This window comes from Xiphophorus hellerii, chromosome 1 (genome assembly GCF_003331165.1).
Source record: "Xiphophorus hellerii strain 12219 chromosome 1, Xiphophorus_hellerii-4.1, whole genome shotgun sequence".
Classification (NCBI taxonomy): domain Eukaryota; kingdom Metazoa; phylum Chordata; class Actinopteri; order Cyprinodontiformes; family Poeciliidae; genus Xiphophorus; species Xiphophorus hellerii.
In genome coordinates this window covers 22068751-22088382 of record NC_045672.1, presented here as the reverse complement: position 1 = coordinate 22088382, position 19632 = coordinate 22068751, and the positions used below count along the sequence as shown (strand labels likewise).

Genomic DNA, 19632 nt, shown 5'->3' with positions numbered 1-19632 from the left:
GAATGAAATGGCTTAATTACCTCCTCCTTGTGTAGATCAGTTCTCCAGAGCCTTGCTAATGACCTAATTATTCTATTCAGGTGTGGTGCAGCAGAGGCACATCTAAAAGTTGCAGGACTGTGGCCCTTGAGGACTGGAGTTTAAGACCCCTGCTACATGGTTTGAAATAAAATTGTTTGGTAACACTTTATTTGGCGGGGTGTGCCTAAGACTGACATGACACCCCAAGTGTCATTAATTTACCAAATGACACTTCATAGTAACAGTCCTAAATATTCGTGAAAATTCCTTCATCATCATGACAAGTGTTATGTTGACAGTGTCATGTCAGTCTTGTGCACACACCATCAAGTAAAGTGTTACCAAATGTTTTAATAGAGATAAAAAACATTAAGTTTTGCTTAGAAATTTTACTTCACTTTCAAAAAAGAATGTGTAACAGTAAAACAGTATTGGCTCTGCTCAGCGCTCCCTTTTCCATGTTCATGATGGAGTCTCTCATCTGATTTCTTATTTCAGCCACTTGTTTCCAGGACCTTATTCTTTCAGTCATGATCCATATCTTATGACCATAGGTGAGAAGAGGAATGCAGATAAACGGTAAATTCAGAGTTTCTCCTTGTGGTTCAACTTTGTCTTAATCATGGTTAGAGCAGCACTCCATCACTGCAGAGGATCCAGTCAGACTTTCCAACAGCAGCTCCATCGTTTTGTCAGTTCTGTACAAGAGCTTATGAAGTTAACAAAAGATAAGGTAAATCATGTGCTTTAGAGTTATTTTACTTTGTTTCTAAATGTTAGATGTTATTACATCATCACACCAGTGATATGCACTATTTTGAGGTTCATTTTGATATGTTTACGTTTGATATGGACATCCATCCATCTATCTATGGATTAATTTTTGCTGTTGCAAATCACAGATAATTGTGCTAAGTGGTTAGATTCATAATTTATTCAAAAGAACTTTAGGTTTTTGTCCTGTTAGAAAGGGAACCTCAGCTCCAGCCTTTTCCAACAAATCCTTCCATGATTACCATTTATTTAGGCTTATACACATATGGATAGCAGTTTTTTCTTGTATGTTAAAAGTAGTGCTGTCAGTCAATTAAAAATGTGATCAGATTAATCGTACTGTGACTAATGATTAATCCCTATGCCTAACTGTGTGAGCTTGAAATATAAATACAGGTATATACGCAGTAGTGGTTCTTGCAGGAATGTGCCCAGTTGCATGATGTTTGAAGGGAGTTTTTTCCTAAGAATTTTATTTTGGGAAATCATAGTTATTTTGCTGTTAAGGATATTGCAAGAATATAGCAACTTCTTTGCCAGTTGTTTTACTGGCTCCTGTAACATTATCAGAATCAATAGTTAGTCCAATAATTCCTATAAATTAACTTTTTACCTACCTCTCAAAAGTAGCCAAACTCTCAAAACATGGGATAATTCACTTTTAAAGCAGCTTTGAAACCCACCATCTATAGCCTTGATGATATCAGTTCTCAAGAAAAAGATAACATGTGAAATCAGACAACACCTGCATAGGAAAATATTTTCCTGTGTGAGTCAGAACAAAGGCAAACTGCCAAGTTTACAAAACACTAAACCGGTTTAAAGGGAAACAGAGCGTATTGTGGGAAGAGATCAGCAGAAACCGCAGATTACGTATTGGTAGAGAAGTACAAATAAAGTTTCTCTGGCCTATTCAAATTACTTGAAAACTTTTTTATTGTTACGGTTTAAGCATAAGTTTTATTTTTTTTAATTTTTCCCCTACTGTTCAGAGCTACATTTGTTAGCCTATTTGTGAGGATGTAGATTTTGTGTCTGTTTCTAGTTAGTTTTGTCCTTGTGTCGTCTTCCTTCCCTGATTGATTACAGCTGTCTCTTGTTTCCCTTGATTATCTCCCTGTGCATTTAACCCCACCTGTGTCCCCTGCTCCCTGACAGATCCTAGTTGTTAATTGTGTCTCATTGTCTAGACGCAGGGGTCTCAAACTCCAGTCCTCGAGGGCTGCAGTCCTACAGTTTTTAGATGTGCCACAGGTACAAAATCCTGGAATGAAATGGCTTAATTACCTCCTCCTTGTGTAGATCAGTTCTCCAGAGCCTTGCTAATGACCTAATTATTCTATTCAGGTGTGGTGCAGCAGAAGCACATCTAAAAGTTGCAGGACTGCGGCCCTCGAGGACTTGAGTTTGAGACCCTGTTCCAGTGTTACCAGTGTGTTTTAGTTCCCTACCCTCTTTATTCACCTGTGCTGCCTGGATTTCTGTTCTCTTGTCCTTTAAAATCATAACTTTCCACTTCAACCTGGGTCTAGCCATATCAACCCTCACCACCATCAACTGAGGTTGATGGTGGTGAGGGTTGATTACACTGCTTTTGTTTCCCTCAAACTGTGCTTTCTTTTCTGATATTTCCTGTTCCTCCCACTCAGAGCGTCTCTAAATATCTCATGTTTATATTTTTGCGCTTCATGTTTTGTATTTTAATGACATGTAAATGGCCTGTACTTTTATACCGACTTATCAAGTCCAAAGGATCCTATAGCATTTTATACTACATTCAGTCTCTCAAACATTCATTCACATGGTCACATGTTGATAAGCTACTACATTGTAGCACCTGTTGCCATAAGGTAGTCTGACTGAATAGAAATAAGTTGGACAAAGTAAGTGAGTATGCCAACATATTGTGTCAGAAAATTATCTCAGTTCAAAGCAACAAATGCATTTGTAGATTCAGAAGTTTGTTGAATTGTTGTTTGAGTTAGCTGTGTCTGTGGCCGGTTTGGATTTGCATATTACTCTCTGCACCACAGCATACCTTCTGAATGTCATTCTGAATGGCACCTGGTAACATGCTAAAACAGATCTTTCCACCTTTGATCGGCATGTTACAATTATTTTTTTCAGCAACTTTTATCTCCACCACATGCAACCAACATGGATATTATCTGTACGTAAAATAAACATAATCGTGTAAAAAATATTTTCTTGACAGCAATACAAGAAAGATGCTGTCTTTACCTGAGATAAGTGCGAGTACACTGACTCCACTATTTACTAGAGCAGGAACTAAAACTAGACAGCAATATGCTCTGAAATGGAAGACATTTAAGTTCCCAACTTATTACAGTGATTTTTTTTTAATGATAGTGTAAAATAATTTAAGAGAATAAGTTACATTTTTCCTTGCTTCTCCTTCCTCATCCAATGGGGGAGGTAAGGATTTTTCCGTGTTGTGCAGGAACATTTTGTAGAAATGCCATCTGAACTGTTACAGGAAGGTTGCAGATGAAACGACCGAATCAGAAAACAATAAACTTGGCTGTTTTCAAATTCCAAGCAGACAGGTCTGAACTCGGCATGCTTGGTTTTTTGAGGAGACAAAAAACCAATGTGCAGGCTTTGTAAGTTCAAACTGTAAGCACAGACTCCTGATGCCGGTCGGAAGTTTTTTAATAAAGCTTACTATGAGAATATGATTTCTATATATATTTATATATATGTTTACAGGCTGAGTAGAACTATGCCATACCACAAAAAGCTGCTATCTTTCATGCAATATGTTTCTGTCCTGTTTTCTGGAGGTATTAAAGAGTCACCTTTTGTTGACTTTAATGTCACTCTTCTTCTTGTATCTTCCTCAATGCAACATCTTGGTGGTAACCAAAGAGGCCATTTTTCAGGAGAAAATTAGTTAAGATGAAAGTGACTGACTAGACAAAGTCCAAAAGAGCTGTTAAAAAACTGCATCTTGTTTAGATTGCTTGTTTGACTGCATTTTGTTTGATTTATTAGCACTATTTAGGAAATGATAGCTTGTCTTCAATTTTTTTTTAAATTCAACCTGTTTAAATACCCTTCATTTTACCTTAAAAATAATAATTAATTTCAAAAACCTTTTACAGAAATTTGTCCAAAGCTACAAACTATACTGTCAATTTTCAGTATTGAAGCCAAATGAAAATTATGGACTCTCTATATATGGGTAAATTATTTATGAATTCTATTAAAGCAACATATACTAACTGCTAGTCAAATTACACAACAGTTTGCCAAGATAAAGTTGCTTAGGAACACCTAATCTCATGCAAGTGCTATAGGCACTTGCTCCCAATTAGAGCCACATCTTACCATTGTGCTGTTAGGACAACTTTAGCAAAAAAAAAAAAAAAAAAACATTTTATGTTTTTTTTTGTTTCCACAAGTCACCCTGTGTTGCATCTGTGAGAGCATAAGAGGAGCAGTGCTATACTTTACCAAACATTGACTTTAAATTGGAACTGTAGCTGGACTGAGAAACACACATTTTAATAACTTGACATGCACAGATGTTTGACAAGTTGTTGACAAAAATGTAACAACATCATAATTTTTTGTCTAAGCAACCACACAACAAGAAGGTTGCACTTTTTTAAGCTCCTTCTGCCTGGTGCTTATTCTGTGTTTGATTTGTCTCAAAAGTCAGATGTTCATACATAGAAGTTGTACATTGCTGTGTGTGATAAAAGTTAATGAGATATACTGTCACAAGTGCCTATAGGTTGGAAACTCTCACTATGTTTCTTTTTCTTTTGTATGACAATCACATTGAATATTGAACGCTCAGTGGCTCAGCAAACCCCTTACATTGTTGGTGTTTCAAGTCAAACTTTCAGAAACATCCTTTTAGCATTCCCAGGAAAGACCTCTAAAAACCTGACTTTCGAGTACAAACTGAAAGCACCTACATGTGTTTTTCGTGTATGACTCAGCGTCAGCAGAGAAAAGACACACAGATCTATAACATTAAGTTTGTGATTAATAACAAACTTAATGAGCCAAGAACACAAAATAGCCCAATTAAAATGCTTTTATTGTTCAGATGGAAACTGGAGAAAAAGCTTAACACATTCACATTCTATTGCTGTGAATATTTCTTTGTAATGTTAAACAAAGACAATAACACAATACATGTACTTTTCCTTAAAAAAAGAGAACAATCCAAAACAAGAATTATAAATTGCTTATATCACAAAACAAGCAGTAAATTGAATTTTGTCAAATGTTCAGCATTATTTCCCCACTAGAGCCTCACCATTGCATGGACAAGTTTACAGCTTAATAAAAAAGTATTACTCACTTTACCCAGTTTTTTTTGTTCATCCTCATAAAGGACCCTTTACAAAAAGTTTATATATAGTACAAATATTTTTTAAAAATCCCATTGTCCACAAGTATTCATATGTTAGTTGTCAAAATTGAACCAATTTTGCTCGCTTTAACAAAGTAAGACACAAACAAGTACATCCTATTTCTAATAAAAAGCAACTTTTCATAATCAACAGAGCATGACCTGCTTCATACAACAGCAAGCAAACTGCAGCTGCTTTACCACACAATCTCTTTGTAGTGTTCAAATGCAGGTGTGCGGTACTTCACTTTAAAGGTGCATGATGTGTATGTATATGTACATTATGTACAAAATTCAGCTACTATGTTGATGCAACTATGAAAAAGTCCATTTGTATCCATTTTTAACACCAATCTAGAGGGCATGAGAGATTTAATTGGGATGAATGTTTGATTCCAGCATTCTTTCAAATTTCAGACTTCTCTGCTTTAATAACTTCAGACTTATCTGCCCTAATGATGTTTTCCAAGGTCTTGAACTGTGGTCCGAGATCATTCAAAAAGCTTAAGTCATCCTGATGGTAGTCAGATGACAGCAAATCCAGTGACATACAACTGTTGCCATTCTCCTCATGATGATAAATCTTGACATAGTCATCTGAGCTACCTGTTTGGTTACTATCAGTCACTGTAAGACGCTATGGGATTTAAAAGAGAAAAAAGTCATGTTAACATGAATCTAAAACACTCAAACCCAATTTTAACCAATGCTTTCTTGACACTCAGCTTTTTTTTTCTTTTTTTTTTTGTGACTCCGTAGGAGATTCAATAACTGTCTTTAATGTGATTATGGTCAAAAATAAAATTTTAGCATAATGTTTTATCAATTGCACTACTGTGTCTTTGGCTTTATTTGATTTGATCTTCACTGAAGTTCCTTATTATTGGAGAACATTCAACATTGTCATAGGTGTAACATATGAGATAAAGAATTCTTACCCTGTCCAGTAGACTGATAATACGATCATCTGACCAGGTACTTAAAGAACGGTTAAAGGTGTAGTTGTTCTGCCAAAAGAAAGCTCAGATTTCAGCGATGATAGAAATACACAAATTTGTACATATTTTTGACATGATATTTTGCACATTTATTATAATTATATTATTCATGTGAACAATTTCAAATTTTTTTTTACAATAAAGCTATCAATCTTAATGCCTTTTATTCTGATTTTAGATCAAGATAATACGGCACAAAGTGAGGGTGATCACACAGTCCAATTGTGTTACGCTAGATTTTTTTTGTCCAATCAGGTGTGTTCCTTTAGAAACGCCTCATTTCTTTTGCTTGTCCAATCAGGCGTGGCTCTTGAGAAGCCCCTTCCTTTGGAAACGGTCGACTGCAGACATACCTACTTGAAGGAAGCTAAAAATGTCAAAATTACATCAAACGTTTTCTTCTCTCTGGATGTTTTGGTAGCAAAACATCAGGTAGGCTACCAAAAAAGCTTACCAAAAAATAATCTGCAGATTGCACAATCCGCGCAATGCACATTAACACTTGTGAATTTGTTTTTATTCTATGCCCACAATGGCTGACGGAGGAAGAGAAATTTGTTTGGTCTCAAGAATGATAAAAAATTGATGTTTAAGGCAGACTTTTCTCAAAAGAACTGAACATTGTAGAGGAAGGTCTCAGCCGGTATTACTGGGAATGCCTATTTCCAAGTGAACACCTTGAGTTTGTATTTCAGTTCATGTTTCTTTGCGTTATTATATATATTCAATTCCTTTACTTATTCAGTGTGTATGTCAGTCTTCCTGATGGCTTTTAATTCTTTAACACAAATTTAAGTCACACTTTATGAATTTCATGAACATTTTGAAAATCATGTATTATTAATATTTAAACTTCACTTGGTATTGATTTGTTTTCCATAAAATCACAATAAAGATATTGAGGTTTGTTGTATTCATGAGGTAAAATGTGTTTTAAGAGACAAAGTTTTGGGGGGAAAAAATGAAGGGATGGTAATTCTTTAGCAACACAGTGTAAATGAAGAGGTCTGCTTACCTGAACTGTGCCTCTCCTGTTGTATAACGATGTTGAGCGCTGAAAAAACAAACAAAAAATAAAGATCTTTAGCTTCATCTTTTAACTTTTCTTACCATGTTCATAGTCGCTGAAATCAGCAATACTGATGGATTTTTAAAAATTTTTTGATGCAGGATTTTTTTGGTTTTAAATTTTTTAGCAGCATAATTTGTCTCATCAAGCTAAACACTATTAAATGCTAAAATAATATATATATTTTTTAACTAATGCAGTAACAAACAAATACTTTAAAACCAGCAGTAGGTAAATGTGCAGCAGAGAGCAAAAGATTTGGAGACATATGTAAATTTGGTGAAGTATCCATTTATGGATCTCCATTTTCTGTGGCAATTTCAATAAACGCTAAATGTGTGTATGGATGAGTTATGATGTTACTAAAAAAAATTAAAGAAAGAAAGAAAGAAAGCTTAAGCTTCCAATCAATTTTCAAAAACATTTCTTTGAGCACCCTCTTGTGGACAAAAGGTTGTATTGTGCAACTCAACATTCAGCCAGTTTCACTAAACCACAAAGCCATAATTACTCACTCTGGAATTCCCCTTCATGCTTCTGTGGAAGCCTCCCTGCTGTTGAGAGTTCCATGTCTCCATGTTTGAGCTCATCTGTGAACATACATTATAATAAAGCTAAATTACTCCAGAGCAGACATAAAGAACTGCATGTAAATTGTATTTACTCAAGCTTTGATCCAAAAGAGAATATTTAAACTGGTTGCTTACATTGGAGTTTGTTGTGTAGTATGTTTCAACATTTTGGACCATTCCTGGGGAGGCCTCAATGTTCTAGTTGAAAACAAAAAATGAATAAAGCAGGCACTCGCATACTGTGACTGTAGCTCCTACATTCCACTCTAACAGGACCTGCAATGAATTTGCCGACTTCTTTGAATTAATCTGCACATCCACACTAATCCAGTACCAATGCTATGCCCGAACTACTTTAAAACATTTCTGTTAGTTTATAAACCACTGAACGACTTGGCACCAGAATACATTAAAGATATGCTTTTGTTGTGTCAGCCTATCAGACCTCTCGGGTCTTGTGGTTCTGGTCTGCTCTGCATCCCCAGAACCAGAACCAAACAATGAGAAGCAGCATTTAGCTTCTATCTACCACAAATCTGGAACAAACTTCCGGAAAAGTGTAAAACAGCTGTAACACTGAGTTCCTCTAACTCTAGACTAAAATGTTTAGAGTTGCTTTTGTACCATAATAAATGAAACACTAACCAACATATAGCTTTGGTATAATGGCACTTGGAAAAATTTTGTGTTTCAATAGTTGATTTCTGTATTTTTATTATGTAAAGCACTTTTAATTGCCTTGTTGCTGAAATATGCTACACAAATAAAATTTGATTTGATTTGATATGTAATCAAACAAAATATCTTAAATAAATTTGAAGGCTGAAAATATGCAATTGTATATGCTTGTAAATTTTGTATAAAAGGATTTTTAAATTACAGTCAGTATTTCTCTTCAGTTATGCATTTCCTTCCACATGAAATAAACATGGCCACACTATATACTTTTGATATGTGTAATTACCTTTATAATGCAAAACACATCAAATTTGACATCTGTATTTCTGAGAACACCGATGGCTTAAAAAGTTTAGGATTTAAAAAAAAAACTGCTGGATTAAATGATGTACTTGTCTCACGCCTTCTGGTGAAGAATCTACTGTAAGTACTGCAGGTATCAGGCGCAGAGATTTCATTGAGATTTCAAACCTTTCATTCTAAATGCTTTCAGTAAACAAAATTATTTTTTTATACTTTTAACGTTTAATTTAAAAAGTTTTGAAAGTGCTTAAGACAATGGTCTTCTTTATCAGACTGTAAAGGGCTAAACTCACATTTACATGACGTTTCAAGTTAAGTAGCTAAGCTAATTTTGGGCTAAATTTAAATTGAAAAAGATATACCTGTTGTATATCTTTGCAACACTTAAGTTGCAACACTTAAGTTGACCTCAAGACAAATCTTTTCAAATACTAGATTATTCAACACATTCCTCTGTGATTTAGCTAATAAAAATATCAATAACCACAACATTAATAATAATAATACATCTTACTTACAGCATTCATTCAGTCAAGAGTAATTACACACACTGACTGAGCTTAAGGCTTTAACAGAAATGAACACCTAAAATTAGTGACATGTACCTGCATGTGGCCCAGCTTGATGCCGTCTGTCATACTCTCCGTAGTCTTTGATGCTAAGACTTTGGACTCAGCCTGGCAAAAAAATAATAGTAGGGGAAATACCTTTTGTGTTTGCAGTAGCTGTGCATCATATTCACAGTGTTAAACTCTCCATTCAATTTAAATTATTTATATAGGACCAGTTTACAACAAATGTCATCTGAAGGCATTTTCTAAGTAAAATTAGCCCATAGATTTCCAGTAATTAAAAAATGTATATCAAATCCAATTTATGTCAATCCAGTTTCATTATATGCATATCTTTTAGAGTTTTTGATGCTAAACTGTCAAATGTTAACTGTTTAACAAGGACAATCCAGAGATGTGGTATTGGCAGTCTCTCTGTAGTCAGCACAGTCACTCCACAACTTACCTTGCAATCATTGCCCAGTCCTTCTTCATTGTACCTCATCAAAGTCTGTTTGTATTCATCTTTCACATCAGGGATTATAAATTTTCTTTTGTCCGTCAAAAGAAAGAGCAACACTGTGGACACATTAAGATAGTTTGAGCACCAAGTTTATAAATTCTATTTACTTTTAAAGCAAAACCTAAAATATATATCCCATGCGTTTTAAACTGAGTGTTCATGTAAAGTTAATTAAATGGATTTAAATGTGAGAAAGAACTGATCTAATTTATTTTAGCATGTACAGTATACATTAACATACACTGAATAAAATGATGCTGTCACTCCCTGGAGTTAAACCAGACCAAACTTCTCTTGCTTTAGGATATTTAGAATTACAAAAAATAATTGCTATTTGCTAAATACCAGAAAACGTAGTGAGAAATTTTTTTAGAGTTTTATTGGAACTTTCTTTTAATTCAGACGTTTACATACATTTTGGTCAGTATGTGTGCAGCAGAGAGCAAAAGAGTAAGAAAAAATGTGTCTAAAAAAATGTGGACATGTTTTTTTATGTAATGTGTGCAAATATTTGGTTTCAACTATATATACACATATAAATAATTGACTACTTTGTACTCACACAGAAAAACAAGCAGTGCTGCAATAATTAGTCCTATGGCAGCAATACCAATGCCAGTTGACAGAGGCTTTGGTAAAGCGCACACACCGGGTTTGACACAGTCACACACCACAATGGACAAACTCTCCTTTGAAGGTTGATTCTGCTTGTCCTGAATCACCAGTGGTACAGAGTAGTTACCCTTGGGAAGTTTTGTCAGCAATCTAATGCTAACTTCTTCACCTGTTTATAACATAAAGATAAATAATTATGGCCCAGCAATGAGTATTTACTTTAGCAATTTTGGTAGTGAAGCTTCAAAGGTGTGGACCAACCATATTCAGGTTCTATTTTCCAGTGTTCTTTCGCAGTTTTATCATTTGCCAAGGAGAAACCAAAGGGTCCACTGTATGGCTCAGCATCAGCATCTTTAGCACGCACCATGACCTTGTCAGCATGGTTTGAACACAAAATGGCAGTCTTGTTGAGCAGCGTAGGAGTGTTATCATTGATATCCCTGAGGTGGACACTGACTGTGCATGTACTTGTGGCTGGAGGTGAACCTTGAAAACCACAGAATAGATCATTTGTTTCAGTTCAGTTAATTAATTAATAAATTATGCCTTCTGATTGTAGCTGCAAATGTTTAGAAATGTCTTGTCATACCATCATCTATGGCAGCAATAACAATTCTGTAAATATTGTTCTCATCTACAAAAGGTGATTCTCTATCCATCTTCTCGATTGTTGTGATTGCTCCTGTTTTTTTATCAATAGTCACCCATTTAGCAGGGTCTTCTAACAGTTCAAACCTGGACAAAAAATAATAATCAAACAGTAGGTAAATTTTATTGTCAGAAGAAAAATAAACAATCTATATCAGTGTTCAACCACAAAACATTATTAGTAAAAGAGAAATTACTGTAGTCTATATGTCTGAATTCTTGTCATATAATTATAAGACAGGCACACTAAACCCGCACACTGCAATCACACCAGCTCAGAGATTCTAATGTTGTGTGGGGAAACCCATACAAGAGGGATTATGGCATAATATGCATCTTGTTATTTACACTACAACATTACATTAAACAGTAAATAATAATGTTTTATTTCAATTTATTACATTTTTTTCTGACCTCCTAAAACATATTGATTACTGTCTAGCACAAATCTTGCTCAAGTGATGATCAGTTGTGAGAGAGCTAATTCGCCATTATTGATTGACCTCATAAGTAGTTTTGCTGCCAAGCAAACAAAAATGCTGAACATGAATGCAGTTTCGTTGAGAACCTACCTGACGTTAGGGGAGTCAACATCTTTAACCTTAGGGGTATACAGCACCTGTCCTTTCTCTGATTCCTCTGTCTGGTATACCTCTTCTGTATATTTTTCAAACACCGGAGCGTCATTAGTGTCAACCATTTTCACTGTGAGGTTGACAGAATCCTTAGGTGGAAGGATGCTTAAATCTTCAATTAATTTTCCATCTTTACAGACTTTTAATGGTTCAATATTCTCAACTCCGATTTGCAGTTTTACCAAAGTAGTTACGTCAAAATTCTTCGCCTGAAGAAGACACAAGTGTAGATGTTCAGTAACTCTTCATAATACTTATGCTAACAATTGGTGAACTCATAGTTTAGTCCATTATGAATGAATATTTTCTGTAAGGTGTGGTAAAACAGTTACCTTGACAACACCAATGATCCCTTCATTTGTTTTAGGGTCAGTGGTAATTTTGTACATTTTATCTTCATTGCCACTGATAAAGGAGTACTTGGCTCGCCAGCCGTCAGTGTTGGGAGTGTCCTTATCCTCTACTGCAACTCTTAAAATATCATCAGGGGTTTGCATTTCCACAGCCTCAGCTTCATACTAAAACATGAAAAAATAATACATTTAGTGGAATTTACAAATTAAAAAACAAAATAAATAAACATTGATATCATAAGTAATTCTTGCCTGTCTCTTCTTAAACGTGGGTTGATGGCTGTTTGTGTCAATAACATTGAGTGTAACAGTCACATTTCTGGAAAGGGGCGGCTTTCCACGATCAGATGCATTAATTACAACTGAATACTGTTTTGCTTTCTGAAAAATAAAGTTAACCATATTTTAGCTTGTGTTAACTTCCAAAAACTATATTACTTTAATTAAGAAAAGACCTACATCATAGTCAAAGCATCCTTCAGATACAAGTTGATGCAGTCTGCCATCAATTCTCTTAACTCCAATTTTTGGTTCAGGTGGGCTTTGTTTACCCACAGTGACCACTACTGTTGAGTTAATTGTGCCTTCCAGATCATCATCTACAACGTTCACTGACACTGGCAGGTATTCTCCTGGAAGACAAACAAAGAAAATCAGTCATTATTTTTCCCACATTTCCATGTAAAACTTTTTAAGATTCACAGAATTCACTTCATAAAAAGGAAAAAGAAAGCTTAAACATAAGAATACACAACTGATGGGCCAAATTGTTTTGTCAGATTGTAATACAAGCATTATTCTAAACTAAAGTTTGTCAAGAAATTACAATGTTAGTAGCCAAAGATTTTTTTCAAATCAACGAACAGCATGTTTATAATGTCTGTTGTATGTACTTTAATAAATGATTCATAATTTAGAAAATCTGCAGACTTTTGACATATTTGCAGGTTTCTGAACTCACCTACTTTCGTATTTTCCATCACATCGTAACTTTTCTGAAACTGATTAGTGAATCTCGGTGCGTTGTCGTTTATGTCTATTAGGTCCACATCAAAAGATAGTTCTTTGTCAATTTTTTTTCCTGCTGTTAAGTCCCAGACATCAAATGTGATCTGTTGATTATAGTTTATTCAGATGACACAGTTTGTAATGACTACATATCATAGCAGGTATTGATAGTGATGAATTGTCCCTCACATGATAGGATTTCTTCTTTTCCCTGTCGAGGCGCCTATGTACATAGACTTCTCCAGTTGCTTTATTGATGGTGAACAGTCCTTCGGGCTCATCTTCTACAGTTATTTGAAACTCATGTTTTACATTTGCTGTCTTGTCATTGTACATCTAAAAGAGACAGACATATAATAAAGTTATTAGCAGTAGGTTTTGTTAACCCTATATAGGCATTGAGCTGACACATCATTGTATTTACAATATACAGTACAGACCAAAAGTTTGGACACAACTGTGTCCTGCTGTTTTATACTTTCTGCTTTGGACACACTTTCTCATTGAATTCAATGAGAAAGTGTGTCCAAACTTTTGGTCTGTACTGTATATATATGAAGAATCTGTGTTTTACCGTGGAAATTTTGTACGGGTATATCACGTCCATTTCCTCTTCTAGTTCTATGGTAGACAGGACCCATCTTCTTTTGGAACGTGACAAGGATTCCTAAAGCCAAAATGCAGATCAAGCAAATAATTACAGAGGTTTCTTTTTAGAGAAAAATGTTGCCAGCAGTTCCTTTAAAAATTCTCATTCATTTACCCGTTTGGCTCGTCTGTGCCGCTCACTGCCCTCTTTGCTCTCTCCCAAGGATGCTAATGCAACCTATGGATAGAAAGTACAGAAAAGTAACGTGATTAAATTATAAAGATTAATTGCTCCTTTTCTCCAATATTTCTTTCACTTGTTACATTTTTGTTACTTTTTTATTGAAGTTTTCTCATAATAGTTCAAAGTTATATCCCTTGTCTTTACCTTCTCTCTCAACAAGATCTAGCATATCACCATGTGCACTCAGTTCAAGGATATTTTCACTAACACGGTCAATATTCGTTTATTCACAAATGCACATAATTGCACTTTCATAGGTATGAGAGACTACCTTTTGATTCTTATGAGAAACTTTTGGCTCTTATAAGTATAGAAGAAAAGGTTGATATCATGTCTGTCTTATACTTTCTGCTTCAGCTACTATTATTTGTAACATTCATGAAGCTAAATTTCCTGCTGTTTTATTGAAGTCAAAATGCCCTTCAAGATCATTCTAAATTGTGTTAACAGCAAAGACATGATTGAGTTTCATTAAAAAACAATAAATTACATTTTCTCAATGGTTTGTTGTCAATATGTGCGTTTGTAAATGGACTGACTCCAGAGAGCGCCTTTGCCGTCATGCTGCCCACTCGAAGCGCTTTACAAATCAGAGTAACCTGTTTACACTCACAAACATGCATGCATGCATTTATACAACAATACACAGATCAGTAAGCAACTTGGGGTCAGGTGCCTTGTCCAGAGGCATTTGGCAAGTGTGTGTGTGGAATTGCCAAGGCCAATTTTTCCAACAAATTCTACATTGTGGGGACCGAGTGTTACCTATGAGGTGCAAAGTTCAGGCCCCATAAGAATAAGTTCTGTTTTTAAATTCGGGTTTTGGTCAAGGATTAAGGTGTGAATAGAGTTTAGGTTAGGTTAGGTTAGGTTTAGGTCCAAAACAGTACAAACCTCATCCTAAACTTTAGGATAAGGTATGTACTGGTAATGGTTAGGTTTAATTTCAAGGTTAGGCTACATAAATTAATAAAAAATGAATGGAAGGGTTAAGGTTAGAGTTAATGCAAAGTCCTTGTGAAGACAGAAAGAGCGTGTGAGTGCGTGTGTGTTCGATAAGTCCTGTCCAAATTGAGCATTAAGACAAACAGTATGAGTTTGCAATCTAACGTAAAAATGCAACAGTGTGCAAAAACATTTTTTTTACCTCTTTTTTGTTTCCTGAAATCAAAATGCGTAAGGTTTTAGGTGAGAAATAATCAAAGAGCAAAATCCAGCAGCTGCAAAATTACAAAACAGAGGGGTGTTGCCTGGTGCAGTGGTTACAGCGGATGCATTGTATTCAGAGGCAACAGACCTTGATTCAGCCATCCCCAGTTCGTGTCCCACCCTTGATTCCTTTAATATGTCTTTGTTCCCTTCCTGTCAGATTACTGTCAAATAAAGGCCACCAGTGTGTTTTCTAATTCTAAAAATAGTTAAATAAGGAAAAAAATGCAATAAAGAAGTTTTATTCTTCTATTTTTACCGTTACAAGACCATAAAGCTGAGATGCTTCTGTGAAGTTAGATGGAAGAAAAACAAGGAAACAGAAAAGCAATGTTTAAAGTTTTCATGCCTAATTCGCTTCTCATTTTCATTTTGTACAGTCTTTTTTCAATTAAAATAACATTGAATCTATCTAAATTGTTGTTAAAGAGCAAATGCAAGATATACACAATGTGTACTTGAAAAGACTGTGTTTGAAAAGGAATGAGATAATATTTGACAGAGGCTTGAAAAGTGTCAACATCTGGTAGTGAGACAGGGATAAACTTTTCTGCATATATTCTGTAATATTTATGCATCACAATTTAACTTATAGAATAAAGGAAAAGGAAGAATGTAAAAAATAAATAAATTACTTCCACAACCCAGTTACATAAATGCACAGACCGTGACATAAATTGATTTTTGGTGGAGCACCGTCTGATCCTATTTTGGCATTAAGTCTTCTTGATTTCAATCAGTTATAACAGCCTTAATTGATCTCAAAGAAAAACTGTGGTGTCTCATGAAACAGGAGATTTGATAAGAGTGGAATTTTTTTTCTTGTGGGCAAAGATTGCAGAGACAAGATGTGGCTGCTTCTAGTATTTTATCAAAGACGATTTATACAAAAGATGTGCGCATTTTGCAACCAGATTATCGCCCCTCCTTTATTTTTTTCCTTCTTACAGATTGTTAGATTGTTATTAGATCTGAGAAAAATTCGTGACATATAACGTCTTGGTACTCCAGCCATTCTAAACCAGTTGACCAATCAGGCCTGTGAGATTATTGGCTTAAAACCTTTCTCACTTCAGAAATTTTGTGATTAAGCCACTCATAAGAAAGCAGCTCTGGTCTAAAGAGACCTTTCTCATCCTCCTCAGTCACTGTTTTAGTTGTTGCCATGTAGACAAGTACTTTCTTAATGTACTACTCTTTTAAACAAAGAGATATTGAGACAATGTTTATTTTCACCAAACTCACTAAAAACGAACAATTAAGTGCTTATGCATTTTTTTGTTTGTTTGTTTTACCTTCTTAACTTATTTGATTTAGCTTTGTGCTTGGTGCATTTCATGATTTTTTATGTTATTTTTTTGCATTTAATGGACCACAAAATATCAGTTTCACAGATGTGTATATAGTATTAAGAATTACTGCATAATCAAAACCTTCCTATATGTGAAATTATGTGAGGTTGCCATCTAAAATAGATTAATACCAGCCAAACAAAGAAAGGTTATATATGCATTTTAGTTCAAAATTTGAAAATTACATTTAAATAAATTCATGTTTTATTTTTTGTTTTGTTTGAGTTTTATATTCTGTTGCCTTTACTTTAAATCCGAGGAAAAAATGCAGCGATTATCACAAGTGTCTCACCAGCTGTATTTACTGTTGGGAGTGTTCTAACAATGCTGTTACCAAAAACTGAGATGCTTCATTTTAGTCAAAGCAGTAACGGTACAACTTTTATGAAAATATGTGTTTTTTGCAAATGTGTTAAAACTGCCATTATGTTGTAACAGTATATAAGACAGATAATGTGTGAAAAGATCGAGCTTCTCCTGTCGAGCTACTAATGACGTCTGAAGAAATGTATTGCTTCCAACCAATAGCAACCAATCAGAGTCAGGAGGAAGGTCTTAGCGCTGTCACTCAACCTCTTCTACTTGCTGCTCAATGTCCTGATGGCGGAGAATCAACTTACCGTTACTGGAAAACGGTTTCTTCGCCGCCGTGATAACTAGCTTGAGCTTTCACAACAGGCTCTGCTACAGGAAACGTAGCAGAGATTATAGAGGTGAGCAGCAACACAATGAGGGTGATTGACAGCGCTAAGATTTGCCTCCTGGCTCTTGATTGGTTGGATCTAGTTAGTACTGGGAGCATAGGGAGAAGGCAGAGAAGTTTGACCTTTTCACAGATTATATGTCTCACGTCAATCTGTTGCAGCATAGTGACAGTTTCAACAAATATGCAAAAAAAATAAATAATTCTACAAGTTACATACTGCGGCTTTAAAGGCAGAGTTTTTATGATACATGGTGTCCTTGTCAAACTTTGACAAAAGCCAGAGTTAAAAATAAAATATTCAAAGCATTAAAAACAAACTCATCAAACAGGGACAATTGTTATTTCTCTGCTTGAGGATGATCTGAGGACTGGCATACAGGTGTGCATACAGAAATACCTTTATTATTAAGGTATTTTGTGCACAACGAAAAACAATGTCCTTCGAGAGTAAAGTGAAACCTCTCCAAGCTAAACAACCCTAGCAACATGTGCGGAAACTGGAATGGAAAGGTGAGACTTTGTTCTGTGAAGAAGTTTGATCAAAATAACCAAGATATGATGTACAGTGTGAATTATTTTCACTTATTTTCAATTATTTTAATCAATGTTTAATCTAAAACATTTGCATCTAAAATGATGCAAAGGTTTGAGAAAACTTTTGCATAATTTTAGACGAAACATGAATGCGTTCTGCCTTTTAGAAAAATAAAATTTAAACAAACAGATTTGAATTTTACCATCACTACATCAACTCTGTAATCTTATTCCCAACTTTCTGAGAGATACAAATCTTACAATTTAAAAATCTGAAACTTTTGGATGATTGAAGGATGTTATTTAGATCATTCTTGTTCGGCCATTACTTACAGAATGGAGATTAAAAAATATAAGGCTTACCAAGAGAAGGAGAAAAAGGCTCCTCATCCTGCTTCTCTCTGATCTTTTTTTCTTTCTGTGAACACTGTGCCTGCGGCAGAGGCAACTTGACTTAGTGCTGTGGAAGCCAAGCCCAGATGCATCAGATTGGCTGACTGTGGAATAAACAAAGTTCTATTTGTTTAAGTGGAGTGTGTCCTGTTCAAAGCAATATGAATGTCTCTATCCGAGAAAAGTTCATGTAATGCTTTAAAATGCTTTAAAATTACTTTTGTATGTATTTGTAACTGTACAAAGAGAGAGTGAAGTTTTGTACATTGGAATATTTTAAGTGTGCCTCTGCTCAGGTGTATGCCTTCTGGGTATGCAGCTCAGGTTACAATGTGTTATGTATGCCTTGGTTCCTCATACATGAAATTCAAACTTAGAGCTTTTACAAAATCGAAAGTTTGGATGTCTTTTATATTTAAATGACAAATTACTTTTAACAGAAATATTATATATTAGAAAGACATGTTTATATATTATATAAAAATATATATTCAAATAACCTTGGATGTCCCTGCCTCACCAAAAGCAGCCATAAAAGTTTTGGGCTTTTTTTCTAAATTTTATGCAGAGTTGAAATCCTTTTGTAATGTCGTTCAGATGTAATAGTTTCCACTATTTAAGAAGTTATAAGACAATATCTGGTGATGGTTATTTCTGAATCCCAATACATTCAACAAAACAAGTCAACATTTTGCCATACAAATCAGGCACAATGTTCTTGTGCCTATATAGTGACTCAGTGAGAAACTACAAGATCCCACACTTGACATGAAACATTCGGTTTAGTAGATAGAGTTTTCTTCCTGATAGGCTATTTCATTTGGTTATCTAATGTCCTCTTATGTAAAATCTTTATCTATACTTTTGTATAACCCAGGTTTGTTTCCAAAAATTTGTTAAGGTTCCCTTACATTTTTTTTGTCTGTCTGTAACTTGGTCATGTTGGGTTATCACTAAATTTTACTTCAAATAAACTCAGCATTTGACGTAAGGTTACTGAAAGCTACAGTTTGGCAAGGAAACAAGAGAAACCAGAGTACACCTCCCTCACACTTTAGCTCCAGGTAAGTCTAAAGTAATTAGAATCATTGATTTTCTCATGCAACCACATCATTCTCAAATGGATTAGTTTTAAATGTAAATAAATATCTTTATCTTTTGGCAATCAGTCAACCCAAGAATAAAGCAAGCTTTCATGTTTCTGAAACTTTGCAAAGTTTTTTGTTATGATATGTAACTTATGGTTCTGGGTTACATTTTATTAAGCTTGTTTTATTTTATTTATTGAATTAATGATGACCTTTCTATTTGAGATCCACAAAACCACAAACTGTAGTTTGTTAATTATCAAACTTTCTCAGAATCGGTGAATCTGACAAATGCGGAAATCTCTTCCGCATTTGTCGCTGTGTGTTCTTACTGGCAGTTTAATTCTCCATTCACTTTGTCCTCACATTTTTCAGTT

The 19632-nt window shown here is 34.8% G+C and overlaps 1 protein-coding gene across 1 annotated transcript; it reads right to left on the bottom strand.

The window, feature by feature from the left end:
* Positions 1 to 4849: 4849 nt before the first annotated feature.
* On the bottom strand, positions 4850 to 15192 carry LOC116721759 (cadherin-like protein 26). The gene is made up of 19 exons (XM_032565733.1): positions 15121 to 15192; positions 13905 to 13967; positions 13716 to 13808; positions 13331 to 13477; positions 13095 to 13245; positions 12593 to 12765; positions 12386 to 12514; positions 12113 to 12298; positions 11718 to 11989; positions 11087 to 11232; positions 10756 to 10983; positions 10442 to 10663; positions 9823 to 9935; positions 9411 to 9482; positions 7960 to 8022; positions 7768 to 7842; positions 7199 to 7237; positions 6124 to 6192; positions 4850 to 5822 (listed from the first exon to the last, which is right to left on the bottom strand). The coding sequence occupies exons 3-19, from the start codon at positions 13746 to 13748 to the stop codon at positions 5592 to 5594; spliced, it is 2349 nt and encodes a 782-aa protein (XP_032421624.1). The 5' UTR covers positions 13749 to 13808; positions 13905 to 13967; positions 15121 to 15192; the 3' UTR covers positions 4850 to 5591.
* Positions 15193 to 19632: the final 4440 nt, after the last annotated feature.

Coding starts and splice junctions, on each gene's coding strand:
- LOC116721759 (XM_032565733.1), bottom strand. CDS start 13,748: ATGGACGTGATATACCCGTACAAAATTTCCACG. Junction 10,984..11,086: donor TATTGCTGCCATAGATGATG/GTATGACAAGAC, acceptor GTGGTTTTCAAG/GTTCACCTCCAGCCACAAGT. Junction 7,238..7,767: donor GCATGAAGGGGAATTCCAGA/GTGAGTAATTAT, acceptor TTGTTTTTTCAG/CGCTCAACATCGTTATACAA.